Raw genomic sequence first — 23,851 nt, 5'->3', positions numbered from 1 at the left:
AATTGTCATGATCTGTGTTTGTCAGTACAGACCTCAAATAGGATAAACATTTTCAGAACAGAAACAGTGGTTAGTTCGAATGGTATAGCTTTAAGTTGATATCTTTCATTATTTCAGTGAAAGAAAGGGGTATGCTGAAACATATTCTTTTTCAACTGCTCTACTTCCTCTGTCAGAAGCTACCATCACTCAGCCTGTAAGCAGTTTGCAAGACCATGCATATGCAAGACTTGCATATGCAGACCATGTAGCATGGAGATTGGACTTCGGGCTCATGCAGGAGAGAGAGCTTTTTGGGAACCTTTTTGGATGGGCTTCCAGCTGCTGTTAAAGCTGAGGACATGGTGCAGACTGAGTGAGGGAACAGCACGGGTGACTGGCAACTTAGGTCTCAAGCAGCTGTGTGTAAGAATCCTTTTTATTTAACATCTGATAGCCTGACATTATTGCATCAAAACATGCATATATCATTGATGCGGATATTTAATACATTTGAGTATGTAGGTTGCTATAGTAAAATTATCTCCAGGCTGGTGATGCAGGGTGTCCAGAGAAGAACATCTGAACCAAATGTCTGCTGAAGGCCTGGAAGTTCTCATGTCTGAAATGTCACTGAAGCTCCGTTCCAGGTGGCACTTCATTAGCAGCTCTTCATTTTCTGTCCACCATATACTTAGGCCAGCTGTTTCTGTTTGCTGCTGTAATTTACATCACATTTTCTCTCCATAAGGTTGTTTACATAAGCCCAGTGGAAATCAAATGTAAGCTTCATTCTTATTTCCAACCTTTTTCTGTAATATCATCTGAAAAGCAAATTTTGCAACTAAATGAGCTTTTTTGAGCCTGTGCCACTATAATTAAGCAGCTTTCTTCAAAGTAGCTTTGTAATGTTTTTCCTCACAAATGTTTCCATTAGTTTTCTATTCTCAGAGGCTAAACTAACTTTAAAGTCACCATTTCTCAGAATGTTAATGTTCTTTAAAATTGAGTGCTGCCATTTATTTTTCTATAGAAATGCAGTTTTAGCTTCTGTAAATTAGTCAAAATGTATCCCAAACCTCGCCTGTTTCTGTCATTTTCTCCATCTTATTCTGTGTATGATGCAGTGTTTTTACTTTTCTTAACCTCTTTCTCTGTAGTAGTATATAAATAAGTAGCATCACTGTGAATACTGTTCTCAAAATTAAGACACAAATTATTACTTGTAATGTTAATTCTATTATTAATTCTTTATATTGGCTTATTAATAAAAGGGTACACCTCCTGAAAGGTCCAGTTTTCTGCCTTATTTTTTCTTACTATGCTCTGATCATCACCATGTATTTAGTTTTAGAAAATATTTTTGGTACTGGTATGAATTGCAATCTTTTGAAGATGCTTGTGACTATACTGCAAGGGAATTAGAGCAGGCAAAACCTGAGACATTTTTAACTGTAGAAAAGTAAAGTAATTTCTGACCCACAAAGATAATTTTATTGCCATAGATGAGTAAACCTAGAAATGATGGACAATACTAAATTCCTTCTCATGAATCAGATTTTTCTCCCTGATCATAAAATGTTGTATTTACTGACTTTCCAATTTCTTTGTAAGTTTCATATTATTAGACATTCTTAAATTATGTTTGTTGCTATTGAGTATATTAAACTATTATTTATTATGTAATACATGTGCTTTATCCTCTTATTATTCCACATGTTAGCATTGTACATAAAGTTTAGATATGTATCCAACAAATTTGAAGATCTGTCTTTAACAGAGGTTGGTATCAAGAGCATTTGTTTTGATTCCTTTTTTAGCTGTGTAATGACAAGTTTTCATTGTGATTAATAATCTTAAATGTAGTCTTCATAGTATGAATTTTGATTATCTGGATGTGTACATATGGCTATATGACTGAAATATTCTGTTGTTTGTAAATTTTCCTCTCATTTTTAAGTAACTCATTTTAGTTTGGGGTTCCTGTCCAGCCTTTTTTGTGGTTTTAAATTCTATTCATCTGGTTTGGCTCTTGAGTAAGCCTGGCTGACCTCTAAAGCAGAGTTATGGTTATGACAGTTTAAGAACCTAAGGTACACTCATGTCTTAGACTTTGCAGTCTTAAATATAAATTTAAAATTTCCACTTATTTCATGTCGCCCCTAGTTTTCCTGCTCTTGAATGTATATTTGTAAAACGTGTTCATTTTGTTTGATAAGATTCCGTTGGATTTAGTCAGGGTTTGGATTTTTCCCCTGAATCTGTGGATAGGGTTTTTTGTGGTGTGTTGTTTTTTTTTCTTACAGTAGTCAAATAAAAGGGAATGTAGTGCAGGTTTTCCCATTAGAGTCAACATCTGCACTATTTTTGTAGATAAGTGGGTGAAAAATAAGTTTGAGTTCACTAGGTTCTAGCACATCTACTAGATAATAATTGTACTTTCTCAATTTAAAAGGATACTTAAAATACTTTTAAGACAGTCTAATTTTTTTTAATTGTCTTTTGTTTTAGGTTTCCCAGGCTGGAGACTTGCTTATTGAAGTTTATGTGGAAAGAAAGGACCCAGATTGTAGTATTATAATCAGGGTTAGTGTATAGAAGTGATACAATGTTTTTACTAAGCACTTTCTCATTAAGTATACCAAATTTATTTTCATCCTTTTTTTGTATAATTACATAATGAAAGTATGAATTTATATCTGTAATTTTTTTAAAATAATCTTTTAAAAAAAAAAATTGCTGGGTTGCCTAAATTTTGTAAAGACTGATTATTATGTATTTTTAAGGAGACTCTTATGATACAATTTTAAAGGAGAGACATCCTCCTTGGGTTCTACTGCATTGGTATAAATTGTCACAGCTCTATGGCTGCAATACACAACATTAACAAGTACACAGTTGAATGCTGGTGTTATTCAATAGTACAAGGCCATTTAAATGACCTTCCTCCTGATTTTTCTTTTTGCCAGTGGCTATTTGCTTCCCTTGAGTGCTAAGAAACCAAAGATTGTTACTTACTATAACTGAGGTTTTTTCAGCCTTGTATCTGATAGCGTATTTTAAATGCACTCATCTCCATGTACTAGTGCTCTATTGTTTGGATGCTAAGGAAAAAAGTTTCATTTCTATAATGACAAAGGACAGATATTGTAAAGAAGGAAGTAGAAAATTTAGGGCAATGCATTTTTTTTTTTAAAATGTTATACCTCTCTGTTTCCTTTTTGTTCTGTTCAGCATATGACTCTCAAACACCTGTGTTTCTACATGTATGTGGTATACATAGACACACACATACATGCACATAAGACATGGTTTTTTAAATAGGAACAAAGATGGGAATATGCATTGCTAAGATAAAAAAAATGGTACTTCTGTAATATTTACCTTCCTATAACCAAGAAAACATGTCAACGCTTCTTTTTCTTTCCTAATTTCTAAAGGGTAGAGAAAAGGAATTTCAAGTTACCAAGTTATCAGTCAGCTAAAAGTTATAACTTTGATTTCATGGAACAAAATAAGGAAAGCATGCTGGAGTTTGATAAATAATTTATGCATTTCCAATTGTCAATTGGGAAAAAAGTCAATTGCAGGGAGGAAGATTCTGAAAAAATAAATTTAGAAATCGGGAATTGGAATATATTATAAACTGACTCAATTTGTATTACAGGTATCACCTTTGATGGAAGCAGAAGAATTAACTAATGATGTTTTAGGAATCAAAAACATTATTCCCAATAAAGATGATATCTGGGCTGCTTTTGAAGTACTTGAAAATGGAGAACTAGGTTAGTGACACTTAAATTTATGTATGTTCATCAAATTTTATTGGTTTTATTTTTCAATACTTAACATAATCAAAAGCTTACTTGAAGAGTTACTAAAAAGTTTATAGAATGAAAACAGAAATTAGTCTTCATGCCATTGTTTTACATTTGGTTACTGAGACATCTACATGATTTCTTTCTACACTTTGCCAGAAATAATGTGAGAAATGCCAGAAAAAATGCTTATAAATTGGGGACTGAAAAAATATCCTTTATATTACTCTGCTTCGCAGTTCATTAGTCATCGGCTATAGAAAAGTAGGTCTTACCAGTAAGTCTCAAAAAACCAACTTATTTTCATTAGAATGTCAGCAGTTGATTTTATAAGGAATAATGCTTTTCAGAAATTTAAATGAGAAAATACATGTAATACTTAAGGAAAAGAATCTTTTTTATTATTTAGTCAATTATTTTATGTATGTATGAAAAAGGAGGCATAAAGCTGTGTAGTCCTGTGTTTATGGCAGGTGGCATTATGGTGTATCTAACAGAACCTTGAAACATTTGTTTTAAATATGACTGCCAACAGGAGCAAATGTCACAATGTCACAATATTCATGAACTGTAAGGAGCTTTTTAACATTGGGAGTGCTTTATGCATGCTAGAGCTTGCACTTTATTATTAGAGATACATAACATAAAGGAATAGAGTTTTTTTTAATTAAAACATTTCATTGAATACTCACTAATGTTATCTGCTTTTTGAAGAATATGTTGGGGACAGAAGTATGCTTTTAGTGAAAAGCAATGTCTATTTGCACTTCGTAGTAAGTTGCTGCTCTTATTATTTTTGTGTTACGGAAGTAGACTGTGGACTAGTTTATTTCTGTAGTGAAGATACCTATTTTCATGTTAAGGAAAAAAAAAAACCTATAAAAAAATGGAGAAAACTAAGATTACTAAATGTTCCAAGATTGTTTGAATAGTTTTGTTGTACTTGATTTTTCAGATGTGCTTACAATAATCTCTTTAGATTTACTAGTATTCCTGATATACTCAGTCTTGACCTCGGCAGTATCAATAACAAGAATAGAATTTCATTCTCTGTTTTGACTTAAAATAAATGATCCTGATCCCTCATTGCATCTTGTGGTGATGCTGTGTAGAGTCATAGCAGAGTTCATTTCCAGACTCATAGATGCGTCAACTGACAAAGAATACTAGCATCTATTATCTTTAGAAGAGTCCTGATAACTCCTACAAGTACTCTAGAAATCCTATTTCTTTTGACTGAGTAATGGAAAAATTTGAAGAAGGAATTTAATTTTTTTAAACTTGACATGTCAACACTTACAGGCAAATGAAAACTAAACTAGATATGGCCAACAAGTAAATACAAAAGATAGACCCCACAGCACCTTCTTAAGGTGCAACAACTAATATTTTAGTGTGGGCTAGAAATGTTGTCTGAGCTAATGACTATGGAAGATCAGCAAAATTAAGCTTAGAGTGAGACACTACACACCCTATACAGGACAATAAATATTGGCAAGGGATTAGAGTATATTCCATTGAAATGAGTTTACAACGCAAAGTAGAAGTGGCATACCAATGTGTTAAAACCAAAACAAACAAGCAAAAAGCAAACTAAATTAAGTCCTAATTCAGCACCTGGCTCCAATCAGTAGAGACTGTGTTGATGAAATGTCTGCTTCATGGACCCCTTTCTGGAAGAATCTGTGCATCAGAACAGGCAAACTGAATTAATGATGTTGAAAAATAAAAATAATGCATGTAGTAAGAGGTGCTTAATCAGGAAGACTCCTGTGGTGGTATTGCTGAATCTAGAAGATTTTCAAAAGGCTGAAACACAGAGAAAATAACAGACAAAAAATAGTCATGTGCAGTCTTTGGTCCAAATGTGACACTAAAGAACTAAAAATCTACTTGAATCTTTGCTGCTGCAAGTTTATCTTACTTAGCATCATTTAGCAAACACCGTTGAACATTACATAATCAAAGGCGTTTACAAATAAGTTGAGATTCTGACATGTCATGACAGAAACAAAGTTTGCATATTTGTTTCAAACATACATTAATGATCACAGTGTCTTTCTGACAGAAATCAATTTTCTGCTTGCCTGGTACCTCTCCAGTGCATGGTGGTATTCAGTTTGTTACACTCAATCCCGAAGTTTCATAAGAGTTTTTTTACTTTTTAAGATACACTGCCCTGAAAATGAACCCTGAGAAGTCAAGAAAATTAGGATCTTACATTTTCTAAAAAGTAATTTTCTCCTAATATTTAGTGTTGTTTAAGGTGAAAATGACTGGTTTTGGATATTTACCAGCATATGATGACCTAAGGAAAAGGGTAATTGTATGTATGTGTTGACTGCTTGCTCTTCAAAATACTAAAATTGCAATATTAAAAATCAACTACGTTATTTGCATATAGAAAAGTTGAAATAATTGCTCAATTTTATCCAACCTAATGCAGAACATTCAATACCATATGCTTTTACAAAATAGGGTGTATATTTTTTTTAGTAATTTGTGCTTGATGGATAGTTTGTAAATGAGGTGTGTTGCCAGTAAAATAGCTAATGCATTTCAGCACGATGATTTATGTACTGTGTAATCAATGATGACAGATGGTCTTAAATGTAACTATAAATAAAACAGTACGTGTTTACTCCGGGAGTGCTGGTGTTCTGGGAAGATGTGGTGATTTGCCGGTGTCTCCTGCTTTAGATTTGTAAAGTTCTTCTCCTTAAAATGAATTTTTCTGTCTTGTACAAAGGCAACAAGTTGTTTTATCACATTAGTGTCCACAGTTTCCCAAAAGTTGAAAAGAAATTCATGAAGTTTGACCATTGAAAACAAAAGAGCCAGAAGAAATGGTGTTATAAAGTAGGGATTGAGCTGCTGTCTACAGAATGGTGTTTTTGTTAGGCTGCTTTGTTGTCATGTCTGAATAATAAAATCTTTATATAAGTGGCATAACAAGTCTAAGGTAGTTTTTTTGCATCCCAAAACAGTGGTAGTTTTTTCAGTTACTTAAATGTGTTATTTGTGGCTGCTGCTTTCTGGAGTTCTGGTGTTCAGGAAAATATGTTCTGCTAGAGTGCAGTGCTGGACAGTCCCAAAGCAGCTGTTGACATTTCATATTCATCTACCCTAGCAGAACTGAAAAATGAGATTATGGTGGCATACTTTTCCCCTCAGTACTCAAGAGACACAGGGCTAGACTGTCTGACCCAGCATGACAGTGTCACACAGGTGTGACTTTCTAGGAGCTGCACCCAACTCTTCTCAAGGCCTGACCCGCATAAGTTGGTATGCAAATGGGAACTCAGAACTTTTGGAAAAATCTCTGACACTTGGATCCACTGCTCTAAGTTGTAGCTCACAAAGCCATCATTAAGTTTTTTGTGCTTTCATGAATTATAGCAGGTGCCTACTGCTGAGCAGGTGAAAGCCTTCAGGGATGGGTGTGTGTGAAGGAAGGATTAATAGAGAGGGGAACTGTACAGTATCCTTCCATCCACATCAGTGTTATCTTGTACGATACCTCAAGCTGTGTTGCAGTACATGTCACACTTGGATTTCTGCTGGATCTGGTAATGCAGATTTAGGGACTATTTGCAAAAAGTCTTCCCAGCTTTCATTTGGTATCTGAATTGGGGCTTGTATGGAGTACTGGCTGGACTTTCTTGTCACTGCAGTTTTTCAATCCTGTGAAGGGGTCTCAGAGTTTTTATTTTAGGATGGATGATACCTATCTATCAACAAATGTGTGTTTGAATGACTGAAGTGTTGAAGTGCATGCATACAGTCTAGTTATGCCTTCATCTATTGGTATTTTAATCTTGCTATACTCATTGTATGAGGTTGGAATATAAAAGCACAAGTCTGGAAATTCCCCAGCCACAGCAACAGGGGGAAGACCTCGTAAGACCACATCCTTTTCCCATCTAGTAAAAGGAATGTAATGAAACTAAGAGTCTGTCTCAGTCTGCTTTGATCATTAACAGACAATATAATCTATGCAAATATTGGGGTTTTTTCACTGGAAATGCTCCAAATTTAGGAGCAGAGAATTGGGAGCTATGATGATTCATTTTTGTATCAAGTCTAGGCCAATGAGGACCAGTACAGTTGTAGGTCTCAGTTCTGTTTCATCATATTTAGGTATGCCCTGTGATAGTTCCTAACATTTGTATTTAGTTTGAAAGCAGTTTTTTAGTGTCTTTACATAAGAAAATAGTCATAACTAAATACAAAAGAATCACTGAACATTTAACTACTGCTTGTTTAATTTGATATTTGTTACCTGTGAAGACCCTGCCAGAAAAGGTGTTGCTGCGGAAAGTCATTGAAGTGCCTAATAGTCTTATTTCAAAAGCAGTGCTTTTTTTCTGTAGCTCAAAATGAATGAGACAGTGCTGTGTTTAGGCATGTGTAACTTCTAAGGGCCTCTAGTCTTGTTTTTTTTATTTCAACATTGTGTGTTTTTTATGGCATTTTTCAGAACGTCCTCTGCATTACACAGAGAATGTACTAGAACAGGTTCTTCACTGGAGTTCACTACCAGAGCCTGGCACTGCATATCTGATAATAAAGAGATTTCTAACAGTGGACATGATAAAACTCTACGGTGGTATGTATCTTTTTTTAAAACTTAAGATGTTTCATGTGGGGACATGAGAATATCAATTCTTCTATAGCTGTTTCCTTGGGCAAAGTGTCCCAGAACATCTGAATTACTGCTACTTTAAAAAAGTTACTGATGCTGTCGCTGTAAAACATGTGATGGTAACACATGATGCCTGGTTTAATGCCCATCTGATTTTTATCTAATGACTTATTTGAATATGTAATCTTCTTTTCTGTAGATCTCTTCCCAATACACAGAGGTATTATTATCTCCATCTATATATCTCTTCTGTTTTGATTTCAAGAAGGAAAAGTTATGCTGTTCGTGCTTATTCTTCTGAAAGTAATAGCCTTCTCTCATCATCCTTTATTCCTGTAAAAGCATATTCCACAAATATGAACTAACCTTAACAAGTGTGCTATTCGTGATTTTTATGTTTGAGGTTCACTGTCTCTAAATGTGTCATAGCAGATAGTGAATAGAGAGAAATGGCCTACTTCATTAAAAGCTTGATATATGAACTCCCACCACCTCAATCAGTATGTGTTGAGGTATAATCAGAAAAGGGAATGGGTCATAAGGACTGTGTGAACCACTGCTCTGAGAAACACATAAGGATTATGCTAGTGTCTGAAGTTCAATTTACAGAATTTAGTACTGTTTAAAGGGGAGATCTGCAATTTGCCCTCCTTTTTCTCTCCTAATTTCTACATCCATTAGTTCTCCCTACCCATCACAGTAATTGTTTGCATCAATTCTGTTCAGTTTGACCTTAGTCTAGACACACTGACTTTTGACTGAATGTTTACATTTACTGCCTTTTTTTTTGTGTTGAAATAATTAAAACCTTATTAAATAAGTTATATTGGTTTTCTTAGTGGTTTGAAGAGAAAAATCTCTGCCATATTGCAGACTTACAGTGTCGATCTCTGCAAACTCTACATGGCAGAGTAATCTCCTATGTTACAAAAACTTTTCTTGAAAGTGGAATTGCCATTTTAGGGAACTTTTACATGATGAATACATTTTAATTTCTAAAACATTATTTTTTCTAACTGGATCTTGTTATAATAAACACAGTTCTGTAGTCAATTAATCTTGTTAGTGGTTTTGAGTCCACTTTTAGCTTGTAAATTTACTCTGAAACATTAGCCATACTGAGGAACAAGTTTGCTAGCTTCAGCAAAACAGTGTCTGTATTAAGTATAGGCAAAGATGCACAGAAAGTCTGCACCATTCATCCACATTTTGTAGTTGCAGGAATCTGTGTTTATTGTTTCTATTTCTAATCTTGTATCTGTAAACACTGTTAAAACAAGTAAGCAGCTATTTCAGGACAAAAAGATACTGGTTTTTTAGATAAATGTTGTACTGCTATCATTAGATAGTGTCAGAGTGAGAAAAGATACAGGATGAGGTCACTGGGAAAGGGATGCTTCCAGTGTTTAGAGGAGGAGGCAGTTGTGGTTACACTGGGGCTCTCCATCTCAAAGTGCACAAGAAATAACTGCTGGTTTGAAGGAAGAAGGGGAGACCTTAATCTTTTCAGTCTTTTACGCTCTTTATGTGGATAATTCCTTCTTGCTGAGTAGTAGGGCTGAGGCCAGATGTTCCACCACTACTATTTGAAGTATGTTTTTTAACAGTGGATTCAGCCCATGCAAATGGACAACTGGGTGGATGGATGTCCTCCTCCTTTGCAGTAAAATTAATAGGGCTGTGATCATACTATGTTTATAACTGAATTCCATGAATTTCCCTTGATTCTCTGATTTATGTTAGAATCTTACAGATTAAATTATGATATTCCTGACCATTTTTTCTGTCAGTGTTACCTCAGAGCTTTGTGTCATCAACACTTTTCTCCTTTTTATTCCAGAGACTTTAATGATGATTGAAATAATGTTGGTTCAATAGTAAGCCTAAAGGAACAACTCTATTAACCTCATTTAATCTTAGCAATTTACCATTGTCTTCCCTGTCTGTATAACTTTTCCCATGTTCCTTGTACATAGTACATACTCCTTTTTCATAATTATTATACTCATGCTAATTTTCTCCATTTTAAACTAATTTCTCATGTGCAATGTCAAACATGGTATTGAGGTCTAGATGTATATTTTCTCTTGTCTATAAATCAACTTTCCTTTTCAAGGAAAAAAAAGTTAGTTTATTTGTATTTATATGTCTCAGTAAATTTGTGGTGAGTTTTCCACTTTCCTCCAAATCTTTAATTATTCTCTCTTGACAATTTATTCCATAGCTTTTCGTGCTTGTTGCAGGAGCACTCTTTCAAGTGCTGTTCAGAAGGGCAAGGTGTACATTATATTTTGGTATAAGAGATACTCAGTACTCAGTAAAGCTTAGTTCTATTTCAAGACCCTTTTTCTTCTCCTTACCTGAAAATTTCCCACATTAAAGTTTTATTTATTAGAAAAATACGAGAGAATAGATTCACTATAAAGTGTGTATATATAGGTCCTTGAAATTTTACCAGTAAAGAGTTATTTTTTGAGTGGGAAGTATTGATTTCTGAGAACAGGGGCTATTATTCAGAGATATTCTTTGAAATGCAAACTTCTAAACCCCAGGTAGATCAATCCTGAATGGATTGACTGCATCTAGTTCCTAGTAGTTGCAAAGTTCTAGAAAGTTCTGCATGTTTTGTAAAGTTTGCATCTGAAAAATCATTCTGATTAGGACACATCCTAATTATTTTATATTTACTTTATGAAATACTGGCTTCTGAAGGACATAGAATATCATCAATTTAGAGGATTATTATTTTTCCTCCTTCAGGCTTTTCTAAGATTTTTGTACATATCAAGTGTTTGATAGATTTGCTATGGTGGGAATGCTGTGAAGTTTAGAATGAGTTTTTGTCATTTCAAGAGGTATGTGCAAAAATTAAAAATCTTCCAATTTGGTATGGACATGGAAGTATCCTGCTACTTTTAACCTGCTACTCTTTAACCATACTTTTTTGGTATGGTTAAAAAAACCAAAGCTTGTGATTGTGTGGATAAGGATTCATATTCTATTCTGAACATGAAATAAATATTCTTATTGGCAAAGAGGGAATTTGTCAGTGCTTTTTTTAACTGTGTGTATATTTGCACTTATTATTGAGGCAATCCAAGTAACTTCTAATTATAATTGTTGAAACGTATTGATTCTGGCTTCAGATTCTATCTTAAACTCTAATGAAAATACTGGGAAACTTTCTTCTGAGATTTTCCTTTCATGGCAAACAAGCTGATTAAAATGTAGTTGGTTTTATTTGATGAAATCAAAGTAGTTTATTATCTTTTTAATTTCCATTATATTTTTAAATGTTTTTTATAACTTCAGTTTATACTAAGATATAAAGCAAGAGGGGATTAGATTAACAATTTTTAATTATCTTCTTTTTGCAAGTAATTAGGGTTAGTAGGAGGAATAATTTAATTCTGACTCTTTAAACAACTGTTTTTCAGCCAGTATGAAAGATGGGATTGAGATACAACTTTTCAAGTTAGTCCCAAAGTCTTTCTACACCATACAAATAATAGTAGAATCTGACTCTGAGTTTTGAAATATAACCTAACTGGGTTTTTTGTATGCACTTTAAAATGTATTTGCATAATTGGATGTTTGAGACTGGATATCACTCATGTACTTTTTGTGCATGCACAACCATGCATCTAATGCAATCCTCCCTTGTCACCTCATACTTGCTTTGTGCACGTCATGCAGTACTTGAAGATACTGACTGCTCATTTAGCAGAATGTGTGCAGATGGAAAATGCACATGCGTTACAGCAAGTATCGCTTCCGAAGCATGACTATTTCTGTAGTTATCTGTGGCTGTGTAATACTTCTTTTCACAAATAAAAAAAATCATGCAAACAATGAAAGTTGGTCTTTTTGGTATTTCTCTTTCCTGACCAAATGAAAATGTATTTTATGGTACTCTTCATTGTTGATTTATTTAAAACATTTTATTCTTATTTTTTGCGCTTATATTGTGTGCTGCTTCTTAATAGAGTTTTGATATCAGATTCTCAAATCCTAAGTGGAATTTTAATCAAAAAAACCAGTTGAGTAGTTGGGTAAGGATGCTATTCTGCATACACTACATGCTCCTTTTACACCGTAGTTTTATTTACTATCTTGAAATTAATATAGTATAAGAACTAGTGGCATCATTCTGGGACTGCTAAACAAGTTTATTCAGTATTTCCTAAATAAGTGAATGACTTACGGGAAATATCTACATTTAGCAAAAGAAAATAGGTGGTGAAAGCCAAAATATGGCATAAGTAGTAGGCTTGTAGTGTTTTGGGATAAAGGAATTATTAGCCCTGTTAGTATGGCTCCCTCCTCAAGGTGAAATGGTGTTCACTGGAATGGAGGAGAAGAGTTCATCTCCTGCCTAGCTGCTCTCTCTTCACGCTGGCAGTCTGCCTCCAGCACTAGTTACCTCAAGGAGAAAAGAATACTTCAGAATTCTGCGGAATTCTGTGCTCTTTGGTAAAGACTTCATAAGATGCAAGTAGGAATTATTTTTTTCTTTTGTTGTTCATTACTATGTTAAAGTGCTGTTTTGGTTTGAGTTTATATGCATGAGTCATATCAGCATAGTAATTACTGTAATTAGTGGTCAGAAGTTTTTGCTGCTTGAAAGTGGACTTGCTGGCAAAAGCTGATAAACTAATTAAAAAAACCCAAAGCATATATTGGACAGAATAGGAAAACCAAAAACATCTAGAAGTGGTGGTGAAGTAGTTTATATGTACTAATAATACTTTTTTGTATTATTTTTGTTTAGAATTTTAAATTGTTGAGAAGGTACTGAAAAATGTAGTCTCTAACACTGAAGACCCTTAATGGTTCTGATTTTTTTTTTTTTTTAAAGAAAAGCTTTTTCAGTACAAAGTTAAATGCTTTATAAAGCTGACTGCAAAGTTGTGGCTTGGGGATTTTTTGTGCAGGTTTGGGGGTTTTTATTATTATTTTTACCAAATATATGTGTGTTTCTGTGTGTATTTTGACTCAAACAGAAAAACGTAGATAGACTCATGACAAAATCAGATCTTTATGGACAATTTTTGCCTCTCTGAATCACAGAGATTAAACGTATGCATATCATACCTTTGGACTTAACTGCACATGCAATTCTGGAAAGATTCTTTTAATTAAAGTGTGTTGGTGGATTCTTTCCATGTTATCTTAGAAGCGAAACAGAGAAGGCTTTTTCCCCCCCAGTAATTAAAATCATAATGGTGTCAATATTTAAGAATACCTTTCTTACATTAATATATATTATATATTAATATATAATGTGTTTAAATGTAATCTAGAACTACTACGTGTATATATAATATAAAGTGTATTAATTTTATTATTTTTATATATAACATAATAACAAATTGGTGGAATTGTAATTTTAGTCTTTTGATAAACAGTAAGACTACGGGCAATTAAAAGCTAGCAGCTTCTAGTGTTGTAAAATCTTCTAACAAAATGCTTTTTTTATTTTCTTGATAGAGAAAAATGAGAAAGGTAGCGTGAAAACGGGCAATCTGAAGTACAAAGAAGAACCGTCAAAATTACTGTCCGGAAACAAATTTCAAGAGCGTTATTTTGTGTTACGGGAAGGAAACTTGCTTCTTTATAAGGATATGAAGGTACAACAGATAAACTCTTCACCAAACTCTTAAGCATTCACTTAAGCTTTCTTTTTCGTATGAATAAGAGAAGGCAAACAGATCAACATTTCTGATATTAAATGGCAACTTCTGGAGTCTGGGGTTGAAGTACAAGGTTTTTCTCTTAGTATTTCACAGATGTTTTAGTAAAAGGAGTTTGTGTCAGTTGCTCATTTAGCTATTGTAATTATGCATTACTATAAGCTTCAAAAAATAAAAATAAACTAATGTTTAGGAATGCCTACAGCTTGTGCTGTGCCCAAGTTTTTTTGAAATCCTACTCTAGAGAGCAGTAGTAGAAGTAACATGGAACTTAAGTGAGCTGCGTGCCATGTTTTCTTGGTATCTCACACGGAAATTACAAGCAACAGGGTTCTTATACCTACAAGTGTCATGATAGAAGAGATTATAGGAAACAATAGCTCTCAATGCACTAGCAAAATCTTCCCCTGCTTCCCAACAACAGTTTTTGGATGCGTTCTCAGTCCCCCAAAAACTAGTATTGATAATTAGATATACCTCAGAATTCCACAAAAGCAAATTTAGGCATACTTAATAGCATGGTGGTTCAGTTTTGAATAGTTCATGGGAGTTTTCTTTAAAGAGTGTTTTTGGGTGTACACAGCTTGTATTAAGTATAAAAATAAATAATATGCATTGTGAACTATGTTTTCATTTTAGTTTTGCTAATTTCTGGTTTAAAAAAAACTCTTAAAGTTTAAAGTGCTTTTATTTCTGCTGACTGCTGGTTTTGCCCATCCAGCAAATATAGATGTATACTTGCTGACCTTCATAAAGTACTTTTTTAAAGACAGATCCATTGCTCAAGTAAGCTAATGCAAAAGAAATAATGTGTTGTCTTGTGATGCTATGGATCTAATCGTAATTAGAATGACCCCAGAATGTCAAAGATAGTGTCTCATAAATTAGTGCTAAAACTCAAATTGGCATATATGCAAGAATAAATGAATATGCCTGTAAAACCTTAATTACTATCTTGGAAAGAGTTTATTTTAGATTTGTTGTACTAGTTTATAATCTGCTTTTTTGAGCCATTCTGATTTATAAAACATTAAATTCCCCAACTCGGGTGGAGTTTTGAACAGTGTTACTTTTAAATGGCTTTACATTTGTTTTTTGAAAAAGTAAATGGAAATACCATTCTGACAAAATAGTGTATATAATTTTGTTTTATTTTTCTTTTGAGAGATGTTCAACTGCCACTAATAATCTTGGTTTAATTTTAGTCGTATTTAGAAATGAATAGTAGGAAAGCTTGATATTGCAGATGGAAAACTGTATTTAATAAGACTGCATGTACTAATTAATTTATAAATTCGCATTATCAGCAAATTAAGTTTGTATATGCAGGTGAAGATACGTTCTGTTAAGTGTTTCACTTGTTCAGGAGCAATTTTCAAAAAAGTGAACATTTTCCATGATACTGTATGTTAAATTACAATATTGTGCTAATTGACTGAAATAGCATACCACTTTAATGTACTGTTTTTAAGAGATAAGCTCACACACAGACAAATGGCTTCCTTAAGGTACATCTTTTGTGAGAAGTATACTGTTTTTTAACTAAATAGTATGTTTTGTAGGGGTGTCTTTTCATCCTGGCAGTACCCTTACTTTGAGTGGGAAATTACACAAGAATACCAACCATAGAACTGTTGTGTGGGTTTTTTGTTTTGTTTTCTTAAATGTTTATGCTATCTCAGATTCTGTTTCTTTTTTGCCACACTGAGTGTTAGAGATTGAAAGCTGTAGAGGGAGAAATTGAGAATCCAGGACGATAAACACTATGGAGTAGCTTTATGCACTGGCATTATAGGATTTGTTAAATTTTTTTTTTCCTAAATAGAAAGCTAAAACACTTGACCTAAAACTACTAAAGGGATGTTAGTGTGTTGTGTTCTGTAATAAATAGTGTACATGAGAATTTTATTGTTTCCTTTCAGCATTTCATCCTCCAGGCACATTCGGTTCTCATAGTGTGGGTGTATGTCTGTTGTAGGTTGGCTAGTTAGTTTTTCAAGAAGGATCAAGGAAGGAAGGAACTTCAGGAGATGTCTAGTCCAACTTCCTGTTCACAGCGGGGCTAGCAACTGAGGTCAGAACAGGTTGCTCAGGGCTTGGTGCAGTTAAGACCCCTGAGGATGGAGATTACACAACATCTCTGGGCAGCCTGTTGCAGTACCTGACTGTCCTCATGGGGGAAAAAGTTTCTCCTTAGATCTAGTCATCTTCTCATGATGTGAAGTGCCTCACCTGGTGGTCTTGATAACTTCCCTGTAGGTGCTGGAGGGCTGCTGTTAGGTCAGCCTCTCCTCACAGGGCAAGTGCTCCAGCCTGTTTGGTGAGCCTCTGCTGAACTCACTCAGATTATTGGTTGTCTTTTTTCTATTGGGGGCCCCAAAACTTGATGCAGAACTGCAGATGCAGTCTTACAAGTGCTGAGGAGAGGGGGGAAATCACTCTCCTCAACCTACCAGCTATGCTTCTGCTAACACAGCCCAGGCAGGAGACCTTTTCTGCCAGGGCACACTGCTGCCTTATGTGCAGCTTGCTATCCACCAACATCCTCAGGTCCTTCGCAGCAGAACTGCTCTCCAGTCTGTGTCATTGCAGGGATTTTTTCCTTCCCCAGTGCAGGACTTGGTATTTATTGTTGTTGAATTTCATAAGATTCCTGTTGGCCCATTTCTTTGTCCTGTATAAGTCTCTCTGGAAGTCAGCCCTGCCCCCAAGCACATTGGTCTTCTGGGTCATTGTGCAAACTTGATGATTGACTCCTCTAGGTCATTGATGAAGGTGTTAAAAAGGACAGGTCCCAGGATAGACCCCTATACTACTCCGCTTGTCACAGGTCCACAGTTAGAGTCTGTCTGATTAACTGTCACCCGCTGAGTCTGATCGTGCAACTACCACCCATCCAGACTGTAACATCCCAACTTGGGTAGAAGAATATTGTGGGAGACAGTGTGAGAAGCCTTGATAAAGCTGAGGTAAATGACATCCACTACTCCCTCCTCATCCACAAATCCAGCCAAGAAGTCGATCACATTGGCCATGCTGCATGTTCCTAGTCGCACCTTCTCTTCCACGTGCTCAGAAACATGCTCCAAGAAAACTCATTCCAGGATTTCCCCAGGGACTGAAATGAGGCTGGCAGGCAACTAGTTCAAGTCATCTTTTTAGCCTTTATTGAGGCTTCAGCAATGTTTTCCTTTTTCCAATTACCAGCAGTTGCCTCCGATCTCTGACACTTCCAAGATGACACAGAGCAGCCTTTCAAGGATGTCAGCCAGCACACTCAGAACCCTTGGATGCAGCCTATCTGATTCAATGGAGTTGCATGACTTAAATTCTCTCGTCTTTCCTGACTCTATCCAGTGCTCCTCTGGTGCAGTTTTATTCTCTTCCTTGAACTCTATCTGTAAGTGTAGAGGCCTAGGAGATGCTGCTGGTGTGAAGACTGATGCAAAAAAGATACTGAGTTACCTTAGCCTTATCTGTGTCATCTGTTGCTAATTCACCTTCCCTATTCGGCCTTGGGACTACGTTTTCCTTGTTCAGCCTTTTTACTACTAAGGTGCCAGTGTAGAAGCTGTTCATGTTGCCCTTAATGTCCATAGCAGGTCTCAATTCCAAATGAGCTTTGGCTTTCCTAACACTATATCTACATGTCCTGGGCAGTGTTTCTAAATTTCTTCCCTCCATAGTCTCTCCCTGCTTCCACCTCCTATAATGCTGCCTTTGTCTGCATTGGAGCTCCACCATGAGCTACCTATTGGCCTGGGCTTGTCTCCTGAAAAATCTACTTGTTTTACTGAGTATTGGGATGAACTGTTCTTGTTCTTGGAGAATGCTGTCCTTAAAGACCTGCCGGCTTTCCTGAGCTCCTTTACCTTTCAGAGTTGCCTCCTCCCATGGACACCCACCAATCACTTCCTTGAGTAAGCCAGATATTGCTCTTCTAATCTCTGCTCTGTCCTCTGCTAACTTATCATCTTTTTTACCCTCATGATCTTGAGCTCTACTATTTCATGGTAACTATGGCCAGTACTATCATTGTTTATCCCATCCTTGACCAGTTCTTCCTTGTCTGTGAAAAGCAGATCCAGCTGTGCATCACCCCTTGTTGGGCCATCCAGTTCTGGTGTCAAGAAGTTATCCCTGATGTCCTCCAGAGATCAGCTGGATTGCTTGTGTCCCACTGCGTTGCCCTTCCAGAAGATACTAGGGAGAGCAAAGCCCTGCCCTTCCCATCCCCTGCCCCATAAGAGTCAGTCTCAGTTATCCAGAGACTTTCTTGGGTTGTTTAAAGACTTCATCTGCTTTTTTTCATCCTGATTGGGTGATCTGAAGCAAATACTCACAATGATATTGTCCATCCCGTAGAAGAGCTCCTTTAAGAGGGCAACTCCACTCCTCATCTTCCCTGACTGTCTCTCTTGAAGAGCTTGTGTCCGTATATTGCAGCACTCCAGCTTTGTGAATTGTACCACCACATATTCCTTATTCCAGTTGTGTTACAGTTTGGTGACTTCATGCGGACCTCAAGTTGTTAATTTGTCTGCTTCCAGTAATAGTGATTGGCACACTTTGTTAATGGGAAGGAAAGAGAGAAAAAAAGTAATGATCCCTTAGAAAAGAGGGGTGCAGCCCATGAAAGAAGCCTAACTGTGAAGACAGTCCAGTGGCATTTTCTCTTTTGCACATTCCTGATATAATAATTAGAATCTTATCTACTTGCAGGCTAGCAAACCTGAAAAAGTGTTGCCTGTCAATTCCCTGAAGCTTTATCTTGGAGTGAAAAAGAAAATGAAGCCACCAACAAAGTAAGAATAGAAAAGAAAAGTTAAACACTGTGTAGCAATGTACTTGTAGTATCGTCAAGAAAGGGGAACATAAAACATTGTGGAACAAGGAAAAGTCAAGAAGCCAACTGAAGTATGCTGAATTAAATTAGCCTCTATAATATTATTTGTTCTGTTCCTATCTCTGTTTTTGTGTTCCACGTTAACTCTTCTGTGCTAAGAAATAACTTTATTGATTGTCTTTTCTTAATCTTAAGTGTGTTCTCTCTTTTGGATATATTTGCTGCTAGCTCACTCAGTTTTGTAGGATGTGTCCTGCATTTCATTGGTGGACACACCTTCTTTGCACCAAGAAAAAAGAGAGAAGAGAAAACTAACTAGTCATGGCCTTTAGTGACAGTCCCTGTTGTTCAGAAGAAGATTTTCTTTTTTCAGGATCCTTGTTATTTTGATGTTTCTTCTTCTAGTTGAAGACTACGGTGCCCTTTAGAAACATCAGTTACTATGTCTCTGGAAAAGAGCAGTGAAAAATGATACCTGTTTTTCTCAGATGTTTCCAGAATGCTGACACTGAGATAATGTACATAGGATCCTATCCCAAGGGTATTCTAAGTTGGCTGTAGTCTTTAAACAGATCTGCTTGAACTTTTCCTTTACAGTTGTCACATCAAAATGCCTCAAAAGGTCTGTAAATTTCAAAGCTTAGTTCTGTTAGAAAAATGTTGATCGGGTTGTTTGGGTTTTTTTTGAGTTAAGCACAGAATGAGTAGGAGATTAGTCCAAAATAGGAATAAAAATATTATGTAAATGAGTCTTTGCAGGTAGGTTCTTTCCTTGAGGTTTATTTTCAGTCTACTTTTAAAAGCAGACTTTGCAAAGTTTCTTCTGGATCTCCAGAAGTGTCTGTATTTCTTTCACCTCAGAGGCTTCATTATGCACCTACTCCCTTCTTTCAGCAGTTTCTAGACTGTAGAGTCTGTAGACTCATGTGATTCCTTCCGTTTATAGTGCAAGCATACCTCTCTTGCCTCTGTGATGTCCACACTGTAGTGGATGCTTTGCTGGGCACCATCTTAGCAGTTTTACTTCCAACAGCTTTCAGAAAGTACAGCCGTGGCCAAAATGAAGCAAGTAGTTAGCCATCATCTGTAGGGCTTGGCTATAACCCTTTGTTCAGAACAGAGTGTTCATTACCTGTGAATCAACTGTGAGAAAATCAGCAAAATCCATCATCAAACCCCCAATTTCATTCTAGATTTGTAGTACACATTTAATTTTTTTTCTCCACTTAAAAACACTATATAAAGGTAATGGATCTCTGCAGTCTTGAGTTTCTGGAACTAATTTTTGAAAATTTTATTTGTTTCAGCTGGGGACTTGCAGTATTTTCTGAAAAGCACCAGTGGTAGGTAAACGTGAAACACATGTTTGGTTTAACTTCAATGTTTAATATTTGTTGAAATGTTCAATTTCAAAATAAGAGTATTTGAAAACTAATGGGCATTATTTTGCTTGCATGTTGACTTTCTGCTATGTTTTTCTTAATTAACTAAATGGTCGTAATTCATATGTTTCGGTAATCTTTTGGGGTTCAGTGTCTGTTGAAGTATTTCTATTTCCCTATCTTCTTATGTGAGTGTTAATAATAAATATAGACAGCATTCATGAATGTGAGCACTGTTTGAAGTTGTTTAGAACCTATTCTTTAATATGTTTAACTGCAACAGGAGTTTTTGTTGTTTTTCTTAATTATATATTGTGTTCTAGGTATATATGTTGTGATCGACAAGATGCGCAGATGGAGTGGATGATCAGCATTTTTACTGCACAGGTACTAATCTGATCAAAGAGATGTAACTTTTACTGCTGTTACAGAAATCCCATTGAACAATCATATCTATGTGTTATGGATATGTTATAGGTAAAGTTGCAATGCCATTAAAGTTTCTGGAATACTCAATGTAATAAAACTGCAAAAAGATGGTCTTAGTCTATGAAAACTATTATTTATAACATCATGTTCATATGAAAGCTGAGTGCTTTGAGACTAAGGGAGAACAACATTGCATTCTGGCATCTTTTTTCTTTTTTACCTGCTGTGTTGTAGAGAAGCTAGTTAAAGAAAGACAACTCATTTCCTTTGCAGTAATAAACCTCTTCTGGGTGAAATTCTGGCCATTCACCTAAAGGGTGTGGCTGTGTGCCACAATGCCTGAGTATTATTTCTCTGCTCACTAGTTTGGATGCTGCATGCAAAATAGTCATGAAGGAAGGGTATCATGTTTAAAAACATAGTGCTGTGAACTAGCTCTGTTGAAAAGCCATGCCAATACAGCTGTATTTCTCTGGTATCCTGGTTAGCTTAGCTCACGCTGACAATTCATTATGTTGGATAGGCATTATCCTAAATTACCTAATCTTCTGCCTGCTACTAGGTTGTGATTAAGGAGAGTGTACATTTGAGTGCCATATAACACATCCTTGCAAATGGAGTTTAATATTTACATAAGAGGAAGCGGGAGTAAGAGAGATGGGAAGAATTCAGCCTGACAGGAGACTAGAATGTTGTTTAAGGTTTTAAAAGGATTTTGTATTTGTGTCAGATTTTTCTTGTCTTTCCTGTGACATTCAAGGAACTTTGGGGAGTATCACTGTGAATAAACATCACTAGATTTATGATTACCTGTGAGCTTTACGTGTTACATAGAGTGGACTAGGCACAAGACGGTTGCAATACATACTTGTTGGAGGCTTTCTAAAACAGAATCTGACCTTCATAGATAGTAGTGCTAAAGTACAATGCATGCCTTGTAAGTAAGACTTCCAAATTTTTGTCTTATTCAGCTCCCTTAGCTGAAATAACTATTGTAGTTTCTATGGAAACAGCCACCGGTCCTGGCATACATCTCATGGGCATAACATGAGCAGTGTCACAACAAATAGGCTCAGAGGTTATTGATGCAGGCTACTTAGGAATAACTCATACAGGCTTGGCAACTGTTGAAGTCCTTTTGACGTAAAATCACAAGAAGTCTATAGGATTCTGATCAGGTAGTGTGGTATGTAGAATATTCCTCTGACAATATAGATAAAAAACCGAGAGACATTGCTTAACGTTCAGGATATTTTTTCTAACAAAAAATTTAAATCTTCATGTTCATTTTAAAAATAAAAATTGATATGAATAAATACTATTGTTTTTTTAAAACTTCATGCCAGTGAATGAACAGTACAATGAATTAGCAGTACTAATGAGCTACATTGGGAGGGTTTTTTGGTTTGGTTTTGTTTTTTTGTGGGGTTTGTGGTTTTTTTTTTTTTTTAATCAGCATTCTGGACATCAGTAAAGTCAGTCTTTGAATTACATGAGAAATTAAGTGCTAATGATGCAGATCTGCTGTATTGTTCTTATTACAATCTACTGCTTTAAAAATAATTTACAGTAAAAATCACCTTGAGAATGCAATGTCTTTGTTGCTAAAGCTTACTGTAAGATCTCTGAAAGTTTTATATCATGCAGCAGCGGACAATAATTATCACATTATCCCATTTCTAAAGCAGAAGACTGTAAATGTCAACTGACGTTATTTCTAGTTAGAATTTTTGAATTGAGGCCATCTTTACGGAAGATAGCTTGTCTTTTACCTTATCTGTTATCACAGTATTTGAACACCTTATGTTAGAGAGACTGCAGGCAGCACATTTTATTTGTTAGTGGAATAGCTTAGATTACAAATTGAAAAATACTGTAAAGTAGGTTTTGAAGTGTTAAGACGTTGACATTTAATGATCCAGTGCAATTATGAGGGAGATAAATCTATGTTACTGTGCTCCTCAGTGCTTGAGCAGAATAAGACTTTATTGTTAATTAATATCAGTAAGATAATAATACTATTGTTATCTTTTTTTCCCTGTTTTTTGATAATGTTTATTCCTGTAGTATAAATAGTGCAGAGAATATAAATAGCAAAGTGTAGGTAGCACTGTAATCTAGTAACAACAGTACTTTTGATACAGAAAGTCAAGTTATCCCAGAAGTTATTAATCTTGTACTTCAAGCTGGTAAATATTAAAGAGTTTGAAGGAGGACCATTGTTTCTTTCAGTTCTATGCAAAATCATCCTAAAAAGTATGGCTGAAACTTGATTCTTGAATTCTATAATAGTTTTGTACAGAATCACTCAATAGCATACAGTTGGAAGTAGTCAATTGATATGAAGATGGACATACTAATATTCTTCTAGTTCCATTGCCTTTGATCAACTAGAGAGGCACATTATATTACCATGAGGTGCAGCTGAGCAGATGGGTCAAAACTATGAATAAGTACATTTATTATGTGACCTAATAAGTTGCTAGTATTTCTGAGGTACTTTCCCAGAGTTCCATTTTAAGAAATGTTATGGACACAAAAGGGAAATCAGGCTGCTTAACTGACAGGGATAGTTTCCTTAAGGTTGCTGAGAATTAAGGGAGGCAGTTGCCTTCAGAAGCTGACTTAAAGTTTCTCAGTCACTTTCTGAATTGCATCTGTTTCTTGTATCTTGGTCCACAGTAAACTGATTTTGGTTGGCAAGACCTGCTCTTTCAGATAATACCTTCTCAATGTTTCATTGGAAGAAAATGATCTTAATGTTCACTGGGGAGAACTCTTATAACAGACTTTTACATCACCCTGGTCAGCACCACACGTGAGAATTTCTTACTCCATAAAGATGTGAATCTATAAATTACTTTTTCTAAATTTGGCATTGGGGCTTCTGATTTCTAGACTGCTATTCTAAGTAAATAATCACTGATTCTGATGGCTTTTTAATAGTAATGCTGTTTTTACTTGCAGACCATCTGCAAGTATGATCACCGCTCCACAAAAAAATTGGATTTTTGTATATAGTCTTGAAGAGACTTCTTACTTCATGAATTTGGAAGATT

The 23,851-nt window shown here is 35.4% G+C and overlaps 1 protein-coding gene across 1 annotated transcript in view; it reads left to right on the top strand.

Moving 5' to 3' along the window:
- The window catches only part of ARAP2 (ArfGAP with RhoGAP domain, ankyrin repeat and PH domain 2), a 130,652-nt gene that overhangs the window by 99,558 nt on the left and 7,243 nt on the right, over window positions 1–23,851 (top strand). The window contains exons 24-30 of the mRNA XM_059817809.1: window positions 2,491–2,565; window positions 3,647–3,764; window positions 8,278–8,406; window positions 13,933–14,072; window positions 18,858–18,940; window positions 20,289–20,324; window positions 20,687–20,750. Of these exons, the coding sequence (XP_059673792.1) occupies window positions 2,491–2,565; window positions 3,647–3,764; window positions 8,278–8,406; window positions 13,933–14,072; window positions 18,858–18,940; window positions 20,289–20,324; window positions 20,687–20,750 (645 nt within the window). The remainder of the gene's footprint in view (window positions 1–2,490; window positions 2,566–3,646; window positions 3,765–8,277; window positions 8,407–13,932; window positions 14,073–18,857; window positions 18,941–20,288; window positions 20,325–20,686; window positions 20,751–23,851) is intronic.

The sequence above is a fragment of the Gavia stellata genome, chromosome 5, assembly GCF_030936135.1.
Source record: "Gavia stellata isolate bGavSte3 chromosome 5, bGavSte3.hap2, whole genome shotgun sequence".
Lineage (NCBI taxonomy): Eukaryota > Metazoa > Chordata > Aves > Gaviiformes > Gaviidae > Gavia > Gavia stellata.
This window is presented reverse-complemented; position numbering and strand designations above follow the sequence as displayed.